The sequence below is a fragment of the Drosophila arizonae genome, chromosome 3, assembly GCF_054131065.1.
Source record: "Drosophila arizonae isolate 15081-1271.41 chromosome 3, UAZ_ARI_1.0, whole genome shotgun sequence".
Classification (NCBI taxonomy): Eukaryota; Metazoa; Arthropoda; class Insecta; order Diptera; family Drosophilidae; genus Drosophila; species Drosophila arizonae.
Window position 1 is genome coordinate 31,252,313 of NC_142923.1, and position 14,336 is coordinate 31,266,648.

The 14,336-nt window shown below is 39.3% G+C and overlaps 1 protein-coding gene across 7 annotated transcripts in view; it reads left to right on the forward strand.

Annotated features, from left to right (window-relative positions):
• The window catches only part of LOC108609426 (mitochondrial basic amino acids transporter), a 29,839-nt gene extending 18,673 nt beyond the window's left edge, over positions 1–11,166 (forward strand). For 6 of the 7 annotated variants that reach the window (XM_089465746.1, XM_089465744.1, XM_089465748.1 and 3 more), the window contains exons 2-4: positions 8,999–9,069; positions 10,021–10,482; positions 10,542–11,166. In XM_089465746.1, the coding sequence (XP_089321872.1) occupies positions 9,036–9,069; positions 10,021–10,482; positions 10,542–11,137 (1,092 nt within the window). In that variant the 5' untranslated portion in view covers positions 8,999–9,035 and the 3' untranslated portion in view covers positions 11,138–11,166. Of the gene's footprint in view, positions 1–4,099; positions 8,928–8,996; positions 9,070–10,020; positions 10,483–10,541 lie in introns of those variants that run through there. The other variant, XM_089465745.1, reaches the window with a different exon arrangement.
• The last annotated feature ends 3,170 nt before the right edge of the window (positions 11,167–14,336 follow it).

The following is a 14,336-nucleotide window of genomic DNA, read 5'->3' on the forward strand; positions in this document are numbered from 1 at the left end:
TGTCTAGGTGTTAGGTGTCTATGGAAAGTTGGGAACGGAATTTGGAATTTATAGTCGTCTGTGTTTGCTTTGTTTAAGAATATTTGATTCTTGAATACGTTTATCGGGACCTCCATACTAGGTATTAGGTTATGACTTGAACTTTCTGCGCTATGCTGAGTGAATGTTACTGAATTGATTTGGTTTACTATGGGTTTTCTTGACAATGCGTCTGCTACTGTGTTATCCCTGCCTGGTTTATAAAGGAGTTCATAATCAAACTCTTCTAGGTACGTTTTCCATCGTTTGATTCGAGCGTTGCCATTCCATCTGCTAAGCGAATGTGTAAGTGGTTGATGGTCTGTGTATATTTTTACTTTTGCCTTACCGTAAAGGTCATTTTTGAGGGCTTTTAGTGCCCAAATAATCGCCAACATTTCTTTTTCATTAGTGGCATAATTTTCTTTAGATTTTGACAATGTTCTTTAAAGGAAGCATATGGGTCCTTTATTCTGAGATAAGACTGCTCCAATTGCATAATTGGATGCGTCTGTTGTTAATTGAAATTCCTTATTAAAGTCTGGGTATTGTAAAATGACTTCATTGGATATTAGAGCGTTTTTGATTTTATCAAAGGAATCAATGGCTTCTTGATTGAGATTAAATAGTTTTTTTGAAGACTGGCTTTTGGACACTCGTCCATCCTCCCCTCTTAAAAGAGAGCTAAGTGGTTTTGCCAACTTAGCGAAATCTCTTATGAACCTTCTATAGTAGCTAGAGAGTCCGAGGAAAGATCTCAAATCTTTGAGTGTTTTTGGATAGGGATACTTGGCTATGGTTGCTATTTTTTCTGGGTTAGTCTCGACGCCTTTATCTGAGATGACAAAGCCGAGAAATTCTACTTTGTCTTTAAAGAACTCGCATTTGTCTAACTGACATTTCATGTTAGCTTCTTGAAGAGTTCGAAAAATTGTGTCAAGATTTTCTGCATGTGTTTCATTATCTTTGCTAAATATGATAATGTCGTCTATGTATATGAAGCATATCTTGCCGATATGATCACGAAGAATGTAATCTAACGCCCTTTGAAAAATAGAAGGTGCGTTTTTCAGACCGAAAGGGAGTCGTGTAAACTCGTATTTTCCGTTGTTTACGGAGAAGGCGGTCTTTTCAATATCTGCTTCTTTTAATGGAATTTGGTGGAAGCCAAAGTCAAGCACTGAAAAAATTGTATTATTCCTAAGTTGTGCTAGTACTTCGTTTATTTCTGGAATAGGGTACTTGGCTGCTATTGTTTCTTTATTAAGCTTTCTGTAATCAACAACCTATATATTCTATACTTTTTCTCTTGGGAAGCATCCATTTTCTTGGGAACAATCCACACGGGTGAATTGTAGGGTGATCGGGATGGGCGAATAATTCCGTCCTCTAAAAGTTCTCGTATTTGTTTATGGACTTCGTCTTTTAAAGACATTGGGAATTGGTAAAATTTAGAATATATGGGTGAATCTGTCTTGGTTCGAATTTCTGCTTTTACATTGGTTGTGTAGGTTAATTTTTCGTTTGGGGTGGCAAATAAATTGGGTTATTTCGTAACTAACTGTTTTAATCTTTGTTTCTGTTCGATAGTCATGTGATCTGTCCGTGGTATGACAGTGTTAACTGCGATTTTATGGTGAGTTATTTTTATATTTCCGCCGACTGTTACGGCTTCGAAAGGCTTTTGATTGGGAATCGGGTTACAAACTAGTTTGGGCTGTATGTAGTTTCTGTTTGAACCTGTGTCTATTAGTATTTTAAGTATCTCTCCGCTTTTTGTCTTACATTCTATGTAAGGAAGCGAAGAGCTAGTTATTCTAAAAAAATGATGTTATCATGTTCAATGGGGCTCTCTTGTTCGTCGTCATTTTGTTCAATTTGTTGTGCGTACTCTTGTAGTGATTGTTCGTGTTCGGTCTGTTGTTCGTAGCTTTCGATGGTCTGTCTGTATTCTTCCATACTTATGGAAGCGTTGTGGTAGTCATTGTCGGGATATTCCTCTCCCATTTGAATATTAAAATTTCTTTGTCTTTTATCTGTTGTATTTGCTATTGGTGGGGGTTTTTTCCCTGGTTCAAAAATTGGCCTGTTCATGTAATTTACCATCCGTGTTTGGATGCTTTTGTCAACGTCCATTGGTTCGGGGCGTGGCTGTGGTTTGGGTGCTAATGGGCGGGGCGGTACGTCTGATGAGGTTGCGTTTGGTAATATTGTTGTCTATGGTATTGGTGTCCCTGATTCATGGTATTTGGCCATGCATGTTGCATTGGCACTTGAGCTCTGAAACCAATTGGTACAGTTCTCATCATCTGAGGGTGACTTTGTGCGTAGTGAACCATACGCGGTGGTAACATGGGTGGTGTTGCGTTTCGGGCTACGCTTTTGTGACCTGTTTGATGGCTTTTATTGAAGGCTATGTTTGTTTTATAGTTCTGATTTTCTAATTTCAAACATAAATGGAGGGCTGAGGGAAGGTCTGCTGGTTCCTTTATGCTAAGAATACGTGGCAAGTCTCCTCTCAAACCTCTGATGAAAGTGTCTAATGCTTTTTATACCCTGAACCCATTTTCAATGGGAAATCAGGGTATAATGGTTTTGTTGAAATGTATGTAACAGGCAGAAGGAGGCGTGGCAGACCCCACAAAGTATTTATATTCTTGATCAGGGCGACGAGCTGAGTTGATTTGGCCCTGTCCGTCTGTCTGTCCGTCTGTCCGTCTGTCCGTCCGTCCGTCTGTCCGTCTGTCCGTATGTATGAACGCGTCGATTTCAGAAGATATAAGAGCAAGAGACTTCAAATTTTTTTTTAAATGTCCGTAATTACAGCGCGCATATCAAGTTTATCATTAAAAATCGATAACTCATCCCGATCTTTTTTTATCGATAAAAAACCTTATCGAAAACCAGTTATTAAAATTATATCTTCTACACCTTTATTGCTAGAGTCTCCAAATTTTTAATGTATTCTTGCATGCAATTTATACAATTTCGGTTTTTGTTAAAATTTACCCCGCACCTCTAAATTCACCCCCTCACCCTCACTTTTGTAAAAAGCGTATTTCAAATACTAGAGACTTGTGCTTTGGCAATCACATGCATATCCATGTTATAATCATAATCTGAAAGTTTCATGAAGATCGTACGTCCATAAAAAAAGTTATTAAACAATTAAGTTCTCATACTAAGCGCACACTGTAGCCCATGCGTGTTTATGCGTGGGTGCGTTTGTGTGTGTATGCATGTGTGAGTGTATGTGTGTCGCAGTTCGCAGTTCGTGTCGTGTTTCTTATGTAAGCTGAAAGACGCGAAAAATTATTGAAATATCTATTGCTCCAAGGGTTCAGGGGATCTCGTAGTCGAGCAGTCTCGACTAGAGCTTTCTTACTTGTTTCTCTTTATTTTTCTCAAAATTTTTCTTAAATTTTCTTAAACTTTTTATACCCTGAACCCATTTTCAATGGGAAATCAGGGTATAATGGTTTTGTTGAAATGTATGTAACAGGCAGAAGGAGGCGTGGCAGACCCCACAAAGTATATATATTCTTGATCAGGGCGACGAGCTGAGTTGATTTGGCCCTGTCCGTCTGTCTGTCCGTCTGTCCGTCTGTCCGTCTGTCCGTCCGTCCGTCTGTCCGTCTGTCCGTCTGTCCGTATGTATGAACGCGTCGATTTCAGAAGATATAAGAGCTAGAGACTTCAAATTTTTTTTAAAATGTCCGTAATTACAGCGCGCATATCAAGTTTATCATTAAAATTCGATAACTCATCCCGATCTTTTTTTATCGATAAAAAACCTTATCGAAAACCAGTTATAAAATTATATCTTCTACACCTTTATTGCTAGAGTCTCCAAATTTTTAATGTATGCTTATATGCAATTTATACAATTTCGGTTTTTGTTAAAATTTACCCCCCACCTCTAAATTCACCCCCTCACCCTCACTTTTGTAAAAAGCGTATTTCAAATACTAGAGACTTGTGCTTTGACAATTACATGCATATTCATGTTATAATCATAATCTGAAAGTTTCATGAAGATCGTACGTCCACAAAAAAAGTTATTAAACAATTAAGTTCTCATAGTAAGCGCACACTGCAGCCCATGCGTTTATGCGTGGGTGCTTGTGTGTGTATGTGTTTGTGTATGTGTGTGTATGTGTTTGTGTATGTGTGTGTGTATGTGTATGTGTGTGTGTATGCGCTTGTGTATGTATGCGTGTGTGTGTGTGTATGTGTGTCTGTATGCGTGTGTGTGTATGTATGCCTGTGTGTGTGTGTGTGCGTGTTTCTTGTGTAAGCTGAAAGACGCGAAAAATTATTGAAATATCTATTGCTCCAAGGGTTCAGGGGATCTCGTAGTCGAGCAGTCTCGACTAGAGCTTTTTTACTTGTTTAACTTTTATTTTTCTCAAAAATTTTTCTTATATTTTATTACACCTCTTTAATTTTGGGTTTTCTTAAATTTTCTTATATTGTATTACACTTGTTCGTTTTAGTTTTGTTAGTTTCGTATTCTTATATTTCTAACTTACAATAATGATGATGTGGCGGTCTTCACTGCTGATCCGGATTTCATTCTTTTCGGCTGTTCCTACTGGGGATCCTGCGACCAGACTCCGTTGAAGTATCCTGTGGGCGGGCCGTACAGGATTACCGTCCACCGATGGGCAATCGAACGATTATGTTCCAGACTACCTTTCACGAATTTCACTGAACGTCGAAGTTACGCGACGTGAGTTGCTTTAGTGATTTTCGGTCGCGCTCGTACAGGCGTTTTGCTGTGTGGTAACGCGATCGAATATTCGTTTTATTTAAACCGACTCTGCTGTTTAACTTGCAGTATCGCGCACGTACTAAACGTTTTGTTGTATTGCGCGCGAAGCCGGTCCCTGCTCCGGCGCCAGTTAAGTTCTTTCTTTATTTAAACGGTAGAAAAAGATGTTTTGATATTTTACTGCTTAAATGCAGTCCGTTTTATTCAAGAACAAATTTGCAACTGAATTACTTAAATCAATTCTATCCCTAGCTGAGCTGTAGTTCAGTCGACGACGTTGGCAGCGGCGTCGCTCGTGGTGTTGTTGAACCGTTGTGCAATTCTTCTTAGAATTGCTGGAGCTCTGGTTGGCGTGTGCAGGAAGTCCGCTAGACATTGTGTCAGCAGTTTTGGCTTATTGGTCTGATCAGCTTGTTACGTTTTATTTGTGTTGCAACAATTCCCATTGGGTTTTGTTGCAATGTAGAATATTTTTGTTTTTAACTTGAAGAATATATTTGTTGTTAACTTATATATTCTTGATCAGGGCGACGAGCTGAGTCGATTTGGCCCTGTCCGTCTGTCTCTCTGTCCGTCCGTCCGTCCGTATGTATGAACGCGTCGATCTCAGAAGATATAAGAGCAAGAGACTTGAAATTTTTTTTCCTAAGTCCGTGTTAAAAACCTTATCGAAAGCTAGTTATTTAATTATTTATCCTACACCTTTAGAGCTAGAGCTTCCAAATTTTAAATGTAGACTTATATATATTTTATACAATTTCGATTTTTGTTACCATCACCATCACCTTTGTAAAAAGGTATTTCAAATCCTAGAGACTTGTGCTTTGGAATGAATACATACATTTGAATATTATGATTATGTTCTGAAAGTTTCATTAAGATTGTACGTCTAGAAATTAAATTATTCAACAAATGAATTCTTATAATGTTGCCCACACTGTAGCGCAGCCCAAGCGCAGTCGCTGCTTATTGCACAGTTAGCAGAGCGTGTTCTAATACGTGTGTATGTATGTGTGCCAAAAAGAAGTGCACAGTGATTAGAATATCAGATTGAAGGGTATCTCCTAGTCGAGCAGTATCGAGTCTTCTTACTTGTTTATATTTAAAGCTTCGCAAATTGGAATTTTAATATAGAAAATTTTGTAACAATTGAACATACATATGTTTACTTTTCTTTAATAATGACACCTAAGCTAAAAGAGACTTTGATAGCTCAAAGGAAAATTATCTTGCATTTGCACGATCAAGGCAAATTTTATGCAGAAATTGGAGAGATAATGGAAAGAAACCGATTCACTATTCGAAGCTACGTGCCGCGTTGCAAGGAAGCCGCAAATCTGTAAAGTTAATAAACATACAGGTTAAGTTATTGAACAGCCATGAATGTAGGAAAATCGTTCGAAAGGTGCAAGTGAATCCAAAATAACATCTACACAGATTCCTGCTAAAGTTACAAAAGAAAAGAAATATGCACCCGATCACGATATGAAGAGTACTGCAGAAGGCCAAATACGGCTGTGGCTAGACGAAAACCGTGCATCAAAGGGGCTTATAAAAAGAAGCCTTTGGACTACGCTAAGGAATATTTTAGCAAACCATCTGATTATTGAAGTCAAGTATTGCTCTGTGATGAGTGAAATTCGATATAATTCGATCGGATGGGCGCAAAACTGGATAATACCGAATACTGCGTTTCACAAAAACATTATTACGCCAAGAGTTAAGTATGGTGGTTGTGTGGTGATGGTCTGGGGTTGCATATCTTCTGCTGGTGTGCGTGAGCTGGTATTTGTAGACATAATACCGACAAGCATTTGTATCCAAATATTTTGAAAGCTAAGCTTTAAAAAAGTGCCGAAAAGCTACAACTACCAGGCTCGTTCACATTTCAACGAGACAACGACCCTAAGTATTCTGCCCATGTCGTCAAAATACGGCTGACTATAATACCGCCCATATGTTACCGCACTCACCACTATCTCCAGACCAATTGAACAATTGTGGGAAATTTGGATGGTTGCATCTCAAAACGGACAATAACAAAACAAACTCTCATTGAAGAGTGGCAAAAAATTAATGAAGACGTCACTCAAAAATAGTTTTTTCATGCCAAACCTCTTATCAGTCATTATTAAAGCTAAAAGGTTACATATCATATTTTAATTATAGGTATTATCAATTTTTATACTCATTCCCGAAAGTGAATTATTATACTCATTCACGAAAGGGAATGCAATGTCCGTCTTGCTGTCCGTCCGTCTGTCCGTATGAACGCAGTTTATTTCGGCGCTATTGAAGCTAGAGACTTGAAATTTGGAACACATACTTGTGTATATCTCCGATCTATAGTTTTAACATATTCCCGATCCGCCTACTAGGGGCGTGGCAAATCGGAAAATGCATTTTCTGAGATGCCAGAAATCATATTAGCGAAAGAGCTAGAAAGCTGAAATTTGGAATGTAGATCCGCGTCGACCACCCAAGATCACGAGCTAAGGCGGATATATCTCCGCCCATTGAAGGCGTGGCAAATCGCATAAAACTATATCTCCAAAAGTTTTACAGCTATACCGCTAAAATTGCACATAAGCTAATGTTATGATTCTATAAAGTCTTATGACAAAATTATATGTCTACACTCATTGGGGGCGTGGCAAATCGGACCTGAACACATGGTGATTTTTTAATTCTGCTATATTTTGTAAAATTTTGTAAATATACTCGGGCTGATCACCCAAAACCAAAAAGCTTTGTCGGATATATGTATGTCCGCCCACAGGGGGCGTAGCAAACCGCAAAAGTTTATATCTCCTTAAGTATAATAGCTTGAAGCTTCAAATTTAGATAGTTAAGTTACCAGTAACCTCCTCCATCGATGACCCAAAAATAATTTTTACGCCTCTTTATCGAAAAATACCCTGTATTTTTCACATTTTTTGAGCGTAAGCATTCAAACTTTGCAGTTAGGGTACCTTTATCTCGTTTTAAGAACTGAAAACGAACAAAACTTAACCACTAAATTGCTTATGGGATGTGAATGAGTATTTCACAGTCGGTAACGCCCGACTGCAACGGTCTTGTTTTTTTTTTTTTTGTGTGCCAATAATTTTGTTCAGCAAAATCGAGGTTTATTATACCCTGAACCTATTGAAAATGGGAAATCAGGGTATAATGGTTTTGTTGAAATGTATGTAACAGGCAGAAGGAGGCGTGGCAGACCCCACAAAGTATATATATTCTTGATCAGGGCGACGAGCTGAGTCGATTTGGCCCTGTCCGTCTGTCCGTATGTTTGAACGCGTCGATTTCCGAAGATATAAGAGCTAGATACTATTTTTTTTAAATGACAGTATATACAGCGCGGACGTCGAGTTTGCTTTTAAAATTCGATAAATCATCCCGTTATGTTTTTATCGAGTAAAAACATTCAAGTTCAAATCAGATGCCACTATATAATTAATAAAAAATAATCAAATATTTGGCCAATTAACAAACGCACGTGCAGCAGCTACAACAGCATCGTATGCGTGTGCACACATACATTCAAACTTTTTCTAGAAACATTCGTTGAATCACATCAGCTGTTAGTTTCGTTTAGTTTTGGTAGATGGCGCAGCAGCAGTGAATCTATTTGAGTTTTGCCAGCGCCACTAGCAGGAGTGGGGTGGCCTAGTGTGTTAGCTGCATGACGCTCGATCGAGAAGTCGCGGTTCGAATCCCGATCGGTGCAACTGATGTTAACTTTTTTAATTGTTTCAAAATATTTTTATATTTTATTAAATGAGTTTGGTATCTTATTTATATTTTTAAATACATCGAAATTGAAATTTCAGCCGTACTAAATGGGCATTTTTATTTGTTGGGTTCATGGTAGTATCTAGTCGAGCACTCCCGACTAGAGTTTTCTTACTTGTTTTTGTTATTGAATTAAAAAATGTACGTCGAAATTTTAATTTAATTTTAATAAATACCGAATTCTATTTAGTAAATTTTTTGTTTTATTAACAAACACATTAAAAATTGCTATAAAGTTTAAAAAGCCTGCTGTGCCAATAATTTAGTTCGTCACTGTATTAATATTATGTCAAAGGAGTAGAGTTTATTAACACGATAAACAAAATTGTCCACTTCCATGAGTTAAGTATAGAATATTTTTTATTGTTAATCTTCTAATATTTATATTAATTACCTCTCATAAATGTATAGTATTGCTAAAAAGGCATTTAACTGCTGACATAGAAAAATGATTGTGGATTTCATTGCTGGCTTACTCGGAGGTAATAATTTAATTTATCTTACCCTTTTAATATTGAAATTTCTGTAATATATATAAACAATTAGATATTGAACATAGCTCATAATTCAAAATTCATTGTCATTCCGATTCCGATACCATTTACCAGAGCTTGCAAATGAGAGTTGAGCGTTTTTTCGTTTATTCTCTTCCTCGCATCATAACCAAAAAAATTGTGCAGCCACGTCTCACTCTGAGCGTCACTCTCTGTTTTCTTTAGCATCTGTTTCGCTCAGACGCAATGCGATGACTCATTCGTGTGACGCTCTCACATGAGTGTCGCGTAAAACTAACACGATTTTCCCTCACACAAAGCCTCTCAGCAAAAAATACTTTGACTAAAAAACTCAGCAGAAAAGGTTTTTGCCTTCGTATGCATGTAAATACACGCATACATACATACAAAAAGAACGCAGCAATCGCGCGTGATTACCCATACAAACGCAACTTACCGTTTACTTCACTTAACTCAAGCAAATCACCAGTGTTTGACTTAAGGAAACGAAAACAGAAATAACTGTCTCCCTCAGAGCGCGAGAGAGCTAAGCCAGACGCGACAAAAACAGTTTCTGTCTGAGTTTTTTTTTGACTGTGTCAGTGAAAGACACTTTTTTGCAGACAACGAAAAAGTGCTAACAGTTATTTGCGAGCTATGCCTTTTACCCATTGCTCTAAATTCAAATAAAAAGGATAAAATATAACTTTTTGTTAAAATCACTTTTGAATGTAATTTTTCGTCAATCGATCACCATAGATATTCCGTTTATTCCGTTTATTAAAAAACTAATTTCCAACCGTCCTGTCCCAAGATAAAAAGGATAAGGAAACAAATTCGATACCCTCGACATTTTTCATTATTTAAGACTTTCTAATTTTATTTAGCTGAGCAAAACTTGGTAGTTTTCGTTAAATTAAAAGCCATACAAAATTTTAGGTGCCGCAGGTGTACTTGTTGGACACCCATTCGATACAGTAAAAGTTCACTTGCAAACTGATGACCCAAAGAATCCAAAATATAAAGGAACACTTCATTGTATGAAAACAATTTTACTAGTAGATAATATTCGTGGTCTATACCGTGGAATTTCCAGTCCGATGATGGGTATCGGTCTGGTTAACGCGATAGTATTTGGAGTTTATGGCAATGTACAAAAATTATCTGAAAATCCAAATTCCTTGATGACACACTTCAACGCTGGAGTAATGGCCGGTATAGCGCAAAGCTTCATATGTGCGCCCATGGAGTTGGCGAAAACACGATTACAGCTGTCGAAGTATATTGATAACCAACCCAAATTTAAGGGACCCATCGATTGTCTATTATACGTTCAAAAAACTGAAGGTATCCGAGGAACGTTTAAGGGACTTTGGGCCACTATACTAAGAGATATACCAGGTAAACGCCATAAACATTCTTTATAAAAAATAAGATATTAGTGTCAATGATATTTGTAGGCTTTGCCAGTTACTTTGTTTCATATGAATTTTTGATGCAACTCAAGGAGAAGCCGAGTGTACCGTATGTGCTAGTAGCAGGGGGCTGTGCTGGCATGGCATCCTGGTTAGCCTGTTATCCCATTGATGTCGTCAAAACACATATGCAATCAGATGCCCTGGGAAAACGAGCTAAATATAATGGGTTCGTGGACTGTGCAATAAACAATTATAAAAAAGAAGGCATCCCGTTTTTTTTCCGGGGACTAAATTCAACATTAGTACGAGCGTTTCCCATGAATGCTGCATGTTTTTTTGTAGTTGCATGGGTATTAGATTTCTGTAAGAAAAATGGAATCGACATGATCGAAAACCCGAACCAAAACCTAAATGTTGTTAACTTAGACAACTTGACTCATGCTTACTTCCAAAACGACTTTGGAAAAGATGACACACTTGTACGAAAAATAATCTCAGAGAATGCTTCAGAGCAGCATGAATCAGCACTTGAATCATCTTATGGGTCATTTTTAGATTACTACCATAATGACCAAATATATGAAAGTAAAATACGAAACTCGCAATTGAATATTAGCAATACTACAAATCAATCATAATTAAAATTATATACATATTTAAAAATGAATCGAATGCATTTTTTTTTAGTAATTTAAAAATGATTAATATTCGAAAGTATGATCAGTTCCATACCTAGAACATTGAGAGACCGGGACAAAAACAAGGTTAAAAACAAGTTAGAAAGCTCTAGTCGAGACTGCTCGACTACGAGATCCCCTGAACCCTTGGAGCAATAGATATTTCAATAATTTTTCGCGTCTTTCAGCTTACACAAGAAACACGCACACACACACATACACACGCACGCACGCACACACAGGCATACATACACACACACACACACACACACACACACACACACACACACACACACACACACACACACACACACACACACACACACACATATATATATATATATATACAAACATTTACATACATATACACACACAAACATAAACACGCATGGGCGACAGTGAGCGCTTACTATGAGAACTTAATTGCTCAATAACTTTTTTTGTGGACGTACGATCTTCATGAAACTTTCAGATTATAATTATAACATGAATATGCATGTAATTGCCAAAGCACAAAATTAAAATAGCCTAAAATTAAAATAGCCTAAAATTAAAATAGCCTATAAAAAGTACAACACGTTATAACAATAGTATCACCTACCCGATGGGCATATTTTGTTTGCTAGTCCGGCCAGCTATGCCCCACTTCACAGCCAAATGTGGTCAGTGATACTATTGAAACTATGAAAAGACAGTGTTAAAATGGAAACCTTAAAATTAGATATTAAAAGAGCTTAACTATAGTTAATGTTGTACAAAGTACAAAATATTAGGTTGTAATTTCCTAATCTTTATTTGTAGTATGGTAGCTGTGTCGCTCGTATAAAAAAGTGTGTAAAGAATATACATATATGCCCGAAGAGGCAAGTGATCGGTGGAGGGGGGACGAAGAACTCCGCGGGGCGCTAAGTACCGCGAACCAGTAGGAGATCGGGGCTATGTTATTAACAGAGTGCTGTTAATAACATAACATTGTGTGGTGCGGGAGGAGTAATTGTTGTTAATGGGATCTGGCATTAACATACTCCCTCCCCCCCCTTGCAAGAATTGCAAATTAAGACGTCGCGTTCGAAACTGGAGACCTCTTGGTGTGCGGATCAAGGCCGTCAGCGGAGCTGTGACCGCCGCTTTAGGAGTCGAGGCGGAGTGACGTGCTGATCCCTGTAGATGCAGGAGCGTGTGGTGATCCTGGCCACACGTTTTGCAACGTCCCTTGTTGCGACAGGATTGCCCGGAGTGCTAATGAGCCAAGCAGTTCGTGCAGTAGTTATGTATAAGTACTGCACGCATCCGTTTCTCCTCTGAAAGGCCCAGAAAACGCTGTCAGTTTCGGAGTCCGTGGGCTCCTGGGCACACGCGGCACTGTAAGGAATTGGTACCGCGTGGCTTGCTGCTTTGTAATGACGGCATCTTTAATTGAATTACTTGCTATTTAGAACATAACATGGAGGTTAGTTCGACAGCACAAGGAGGACGAGGATCGGGTTGGAATGATGGGTCTGAATGCAGAATATCATTCAGGCTCTCAATGACACCGACCCTCACTTTTGTAGTGGTGTTGTCGGGAACTCGGGATGGAAGAGTTACAGGAGATGACAAGGTTGTCGGAATCTCAAGTTTCGTCTCACCCGGAACGGAGACTTGAGTTGTGAAGGAGGAGACCATTTCCGGTGAAGTTCGTGAAAGTAGGCCCAACCGAAAACAGTCTCTAGACCTAGAAAAGATCCACAGATATTCGGATGGTAACCTCCCTGAATAATAGTCGGAAGGATATCCGCACCTATAAGGACATAAATTTCTGAACTCTTGTAGAGCTCGGGATCAGCTACCTGAATATTCGGAAGCTGGTTCAACAAGAGTTGTGGAATCGGAGATGCAGGGAGTTTACCGGCAAGCTTTGGAAGGACGAGAGCAGAAACTTCGATTCGTAGTCTCGGCTTCGAAGGAGAACCAATGTCAAAGCTGCATAGCTTTTGTGCATGAGCTATAAGTGCTTGATTCAAGCTGCAAACTTGAGTCTGCACGGATTTGAAGGGCAGCTTGATTTTGCGGAATAGTCGCTCAGAAATGAAAGTTGCTTCAGATCCTGAGTCGACTAACGCACGGGCGGGATAGATTGCTCCGGAATGGCATATGTTGATCACCGCCGTGCCGAGGAGGACACCTCGCGTGTTGGCAGCCAGATACGTTTGGACGTTGGTAATAACTTGCTTACGAATTGGGACTATAGCTGTTGCGGTTGCAGCAGCACTCCGAAGAGTATTGTCCCTATGGAGTAGGGTGTTATGTCGACCTTTACACTTGAAACAGTTGTGCGTACTGGTACACTCTCGTAATTAGTGACCCTTAGCGAAGCAGTTCAGGCAAAGATTCTTTGCTTTGATGTATGCCTCTCGTTCATGGATAGAGAGCTGGAGAAACCGGATGGATGGTTCTGTTTTGAACACAGATCGCACAAATTCACTTGCGTTGTGAAAGAGTTGACTAGTTTGGGACGGGCAGAGTTCGCGCATCTCGGAACTGAGATTGGAACTGTTGGTGCAGAACGGCCACCTTCCATAGCCTCGAGAGCAAGAGCTCGCTCGCTAAGAAAGTGACTAACGTCCTGCCAGGCTGGTATTTCTGTTTTTTGTGTCAGTGAATGCTCCCAGAGAGATCGAGTGCGATCTGGCAATTTGGATGTACACACGAACACAAGGATACAGTCCCAATTCTCCGTAGAGATTTGAGCATGCTCTATTGCAGTGACGCATCTATGAATGGTGCCATGCAACTCTCTGAGAGCTGGGCCTGATTCCTTGGTGACTTTGGAGAGGTTGAGCAGGATTTTAAGCTGGCTCTTGACTAACAGCCGCTTATTCTCGAACCGATCACACAACCGAGCCCCAAGCCGATGCAAAGCCGACGTTTGTGAGAGGATACTCTGCGACTAAGGCATTTGCATCGCCTGCTGTCTTTGAATTGAGGTGGAATAACTTTTTCACCGGAGTCAAGCGCGGATTCTGAATGTTGGCCAGTGCAAGTAGTCGCCGTGGAACACTTCCGTATCAACGGGTGGAAGGCGACAGCCTCCAGACGAGGCGAAAGTAGCGGACATAGGAGCGGCCGGTGTACTCGATGCGGAAATGACGGCGAAAAGCCTGCTTAGTTGCTCAAAAAC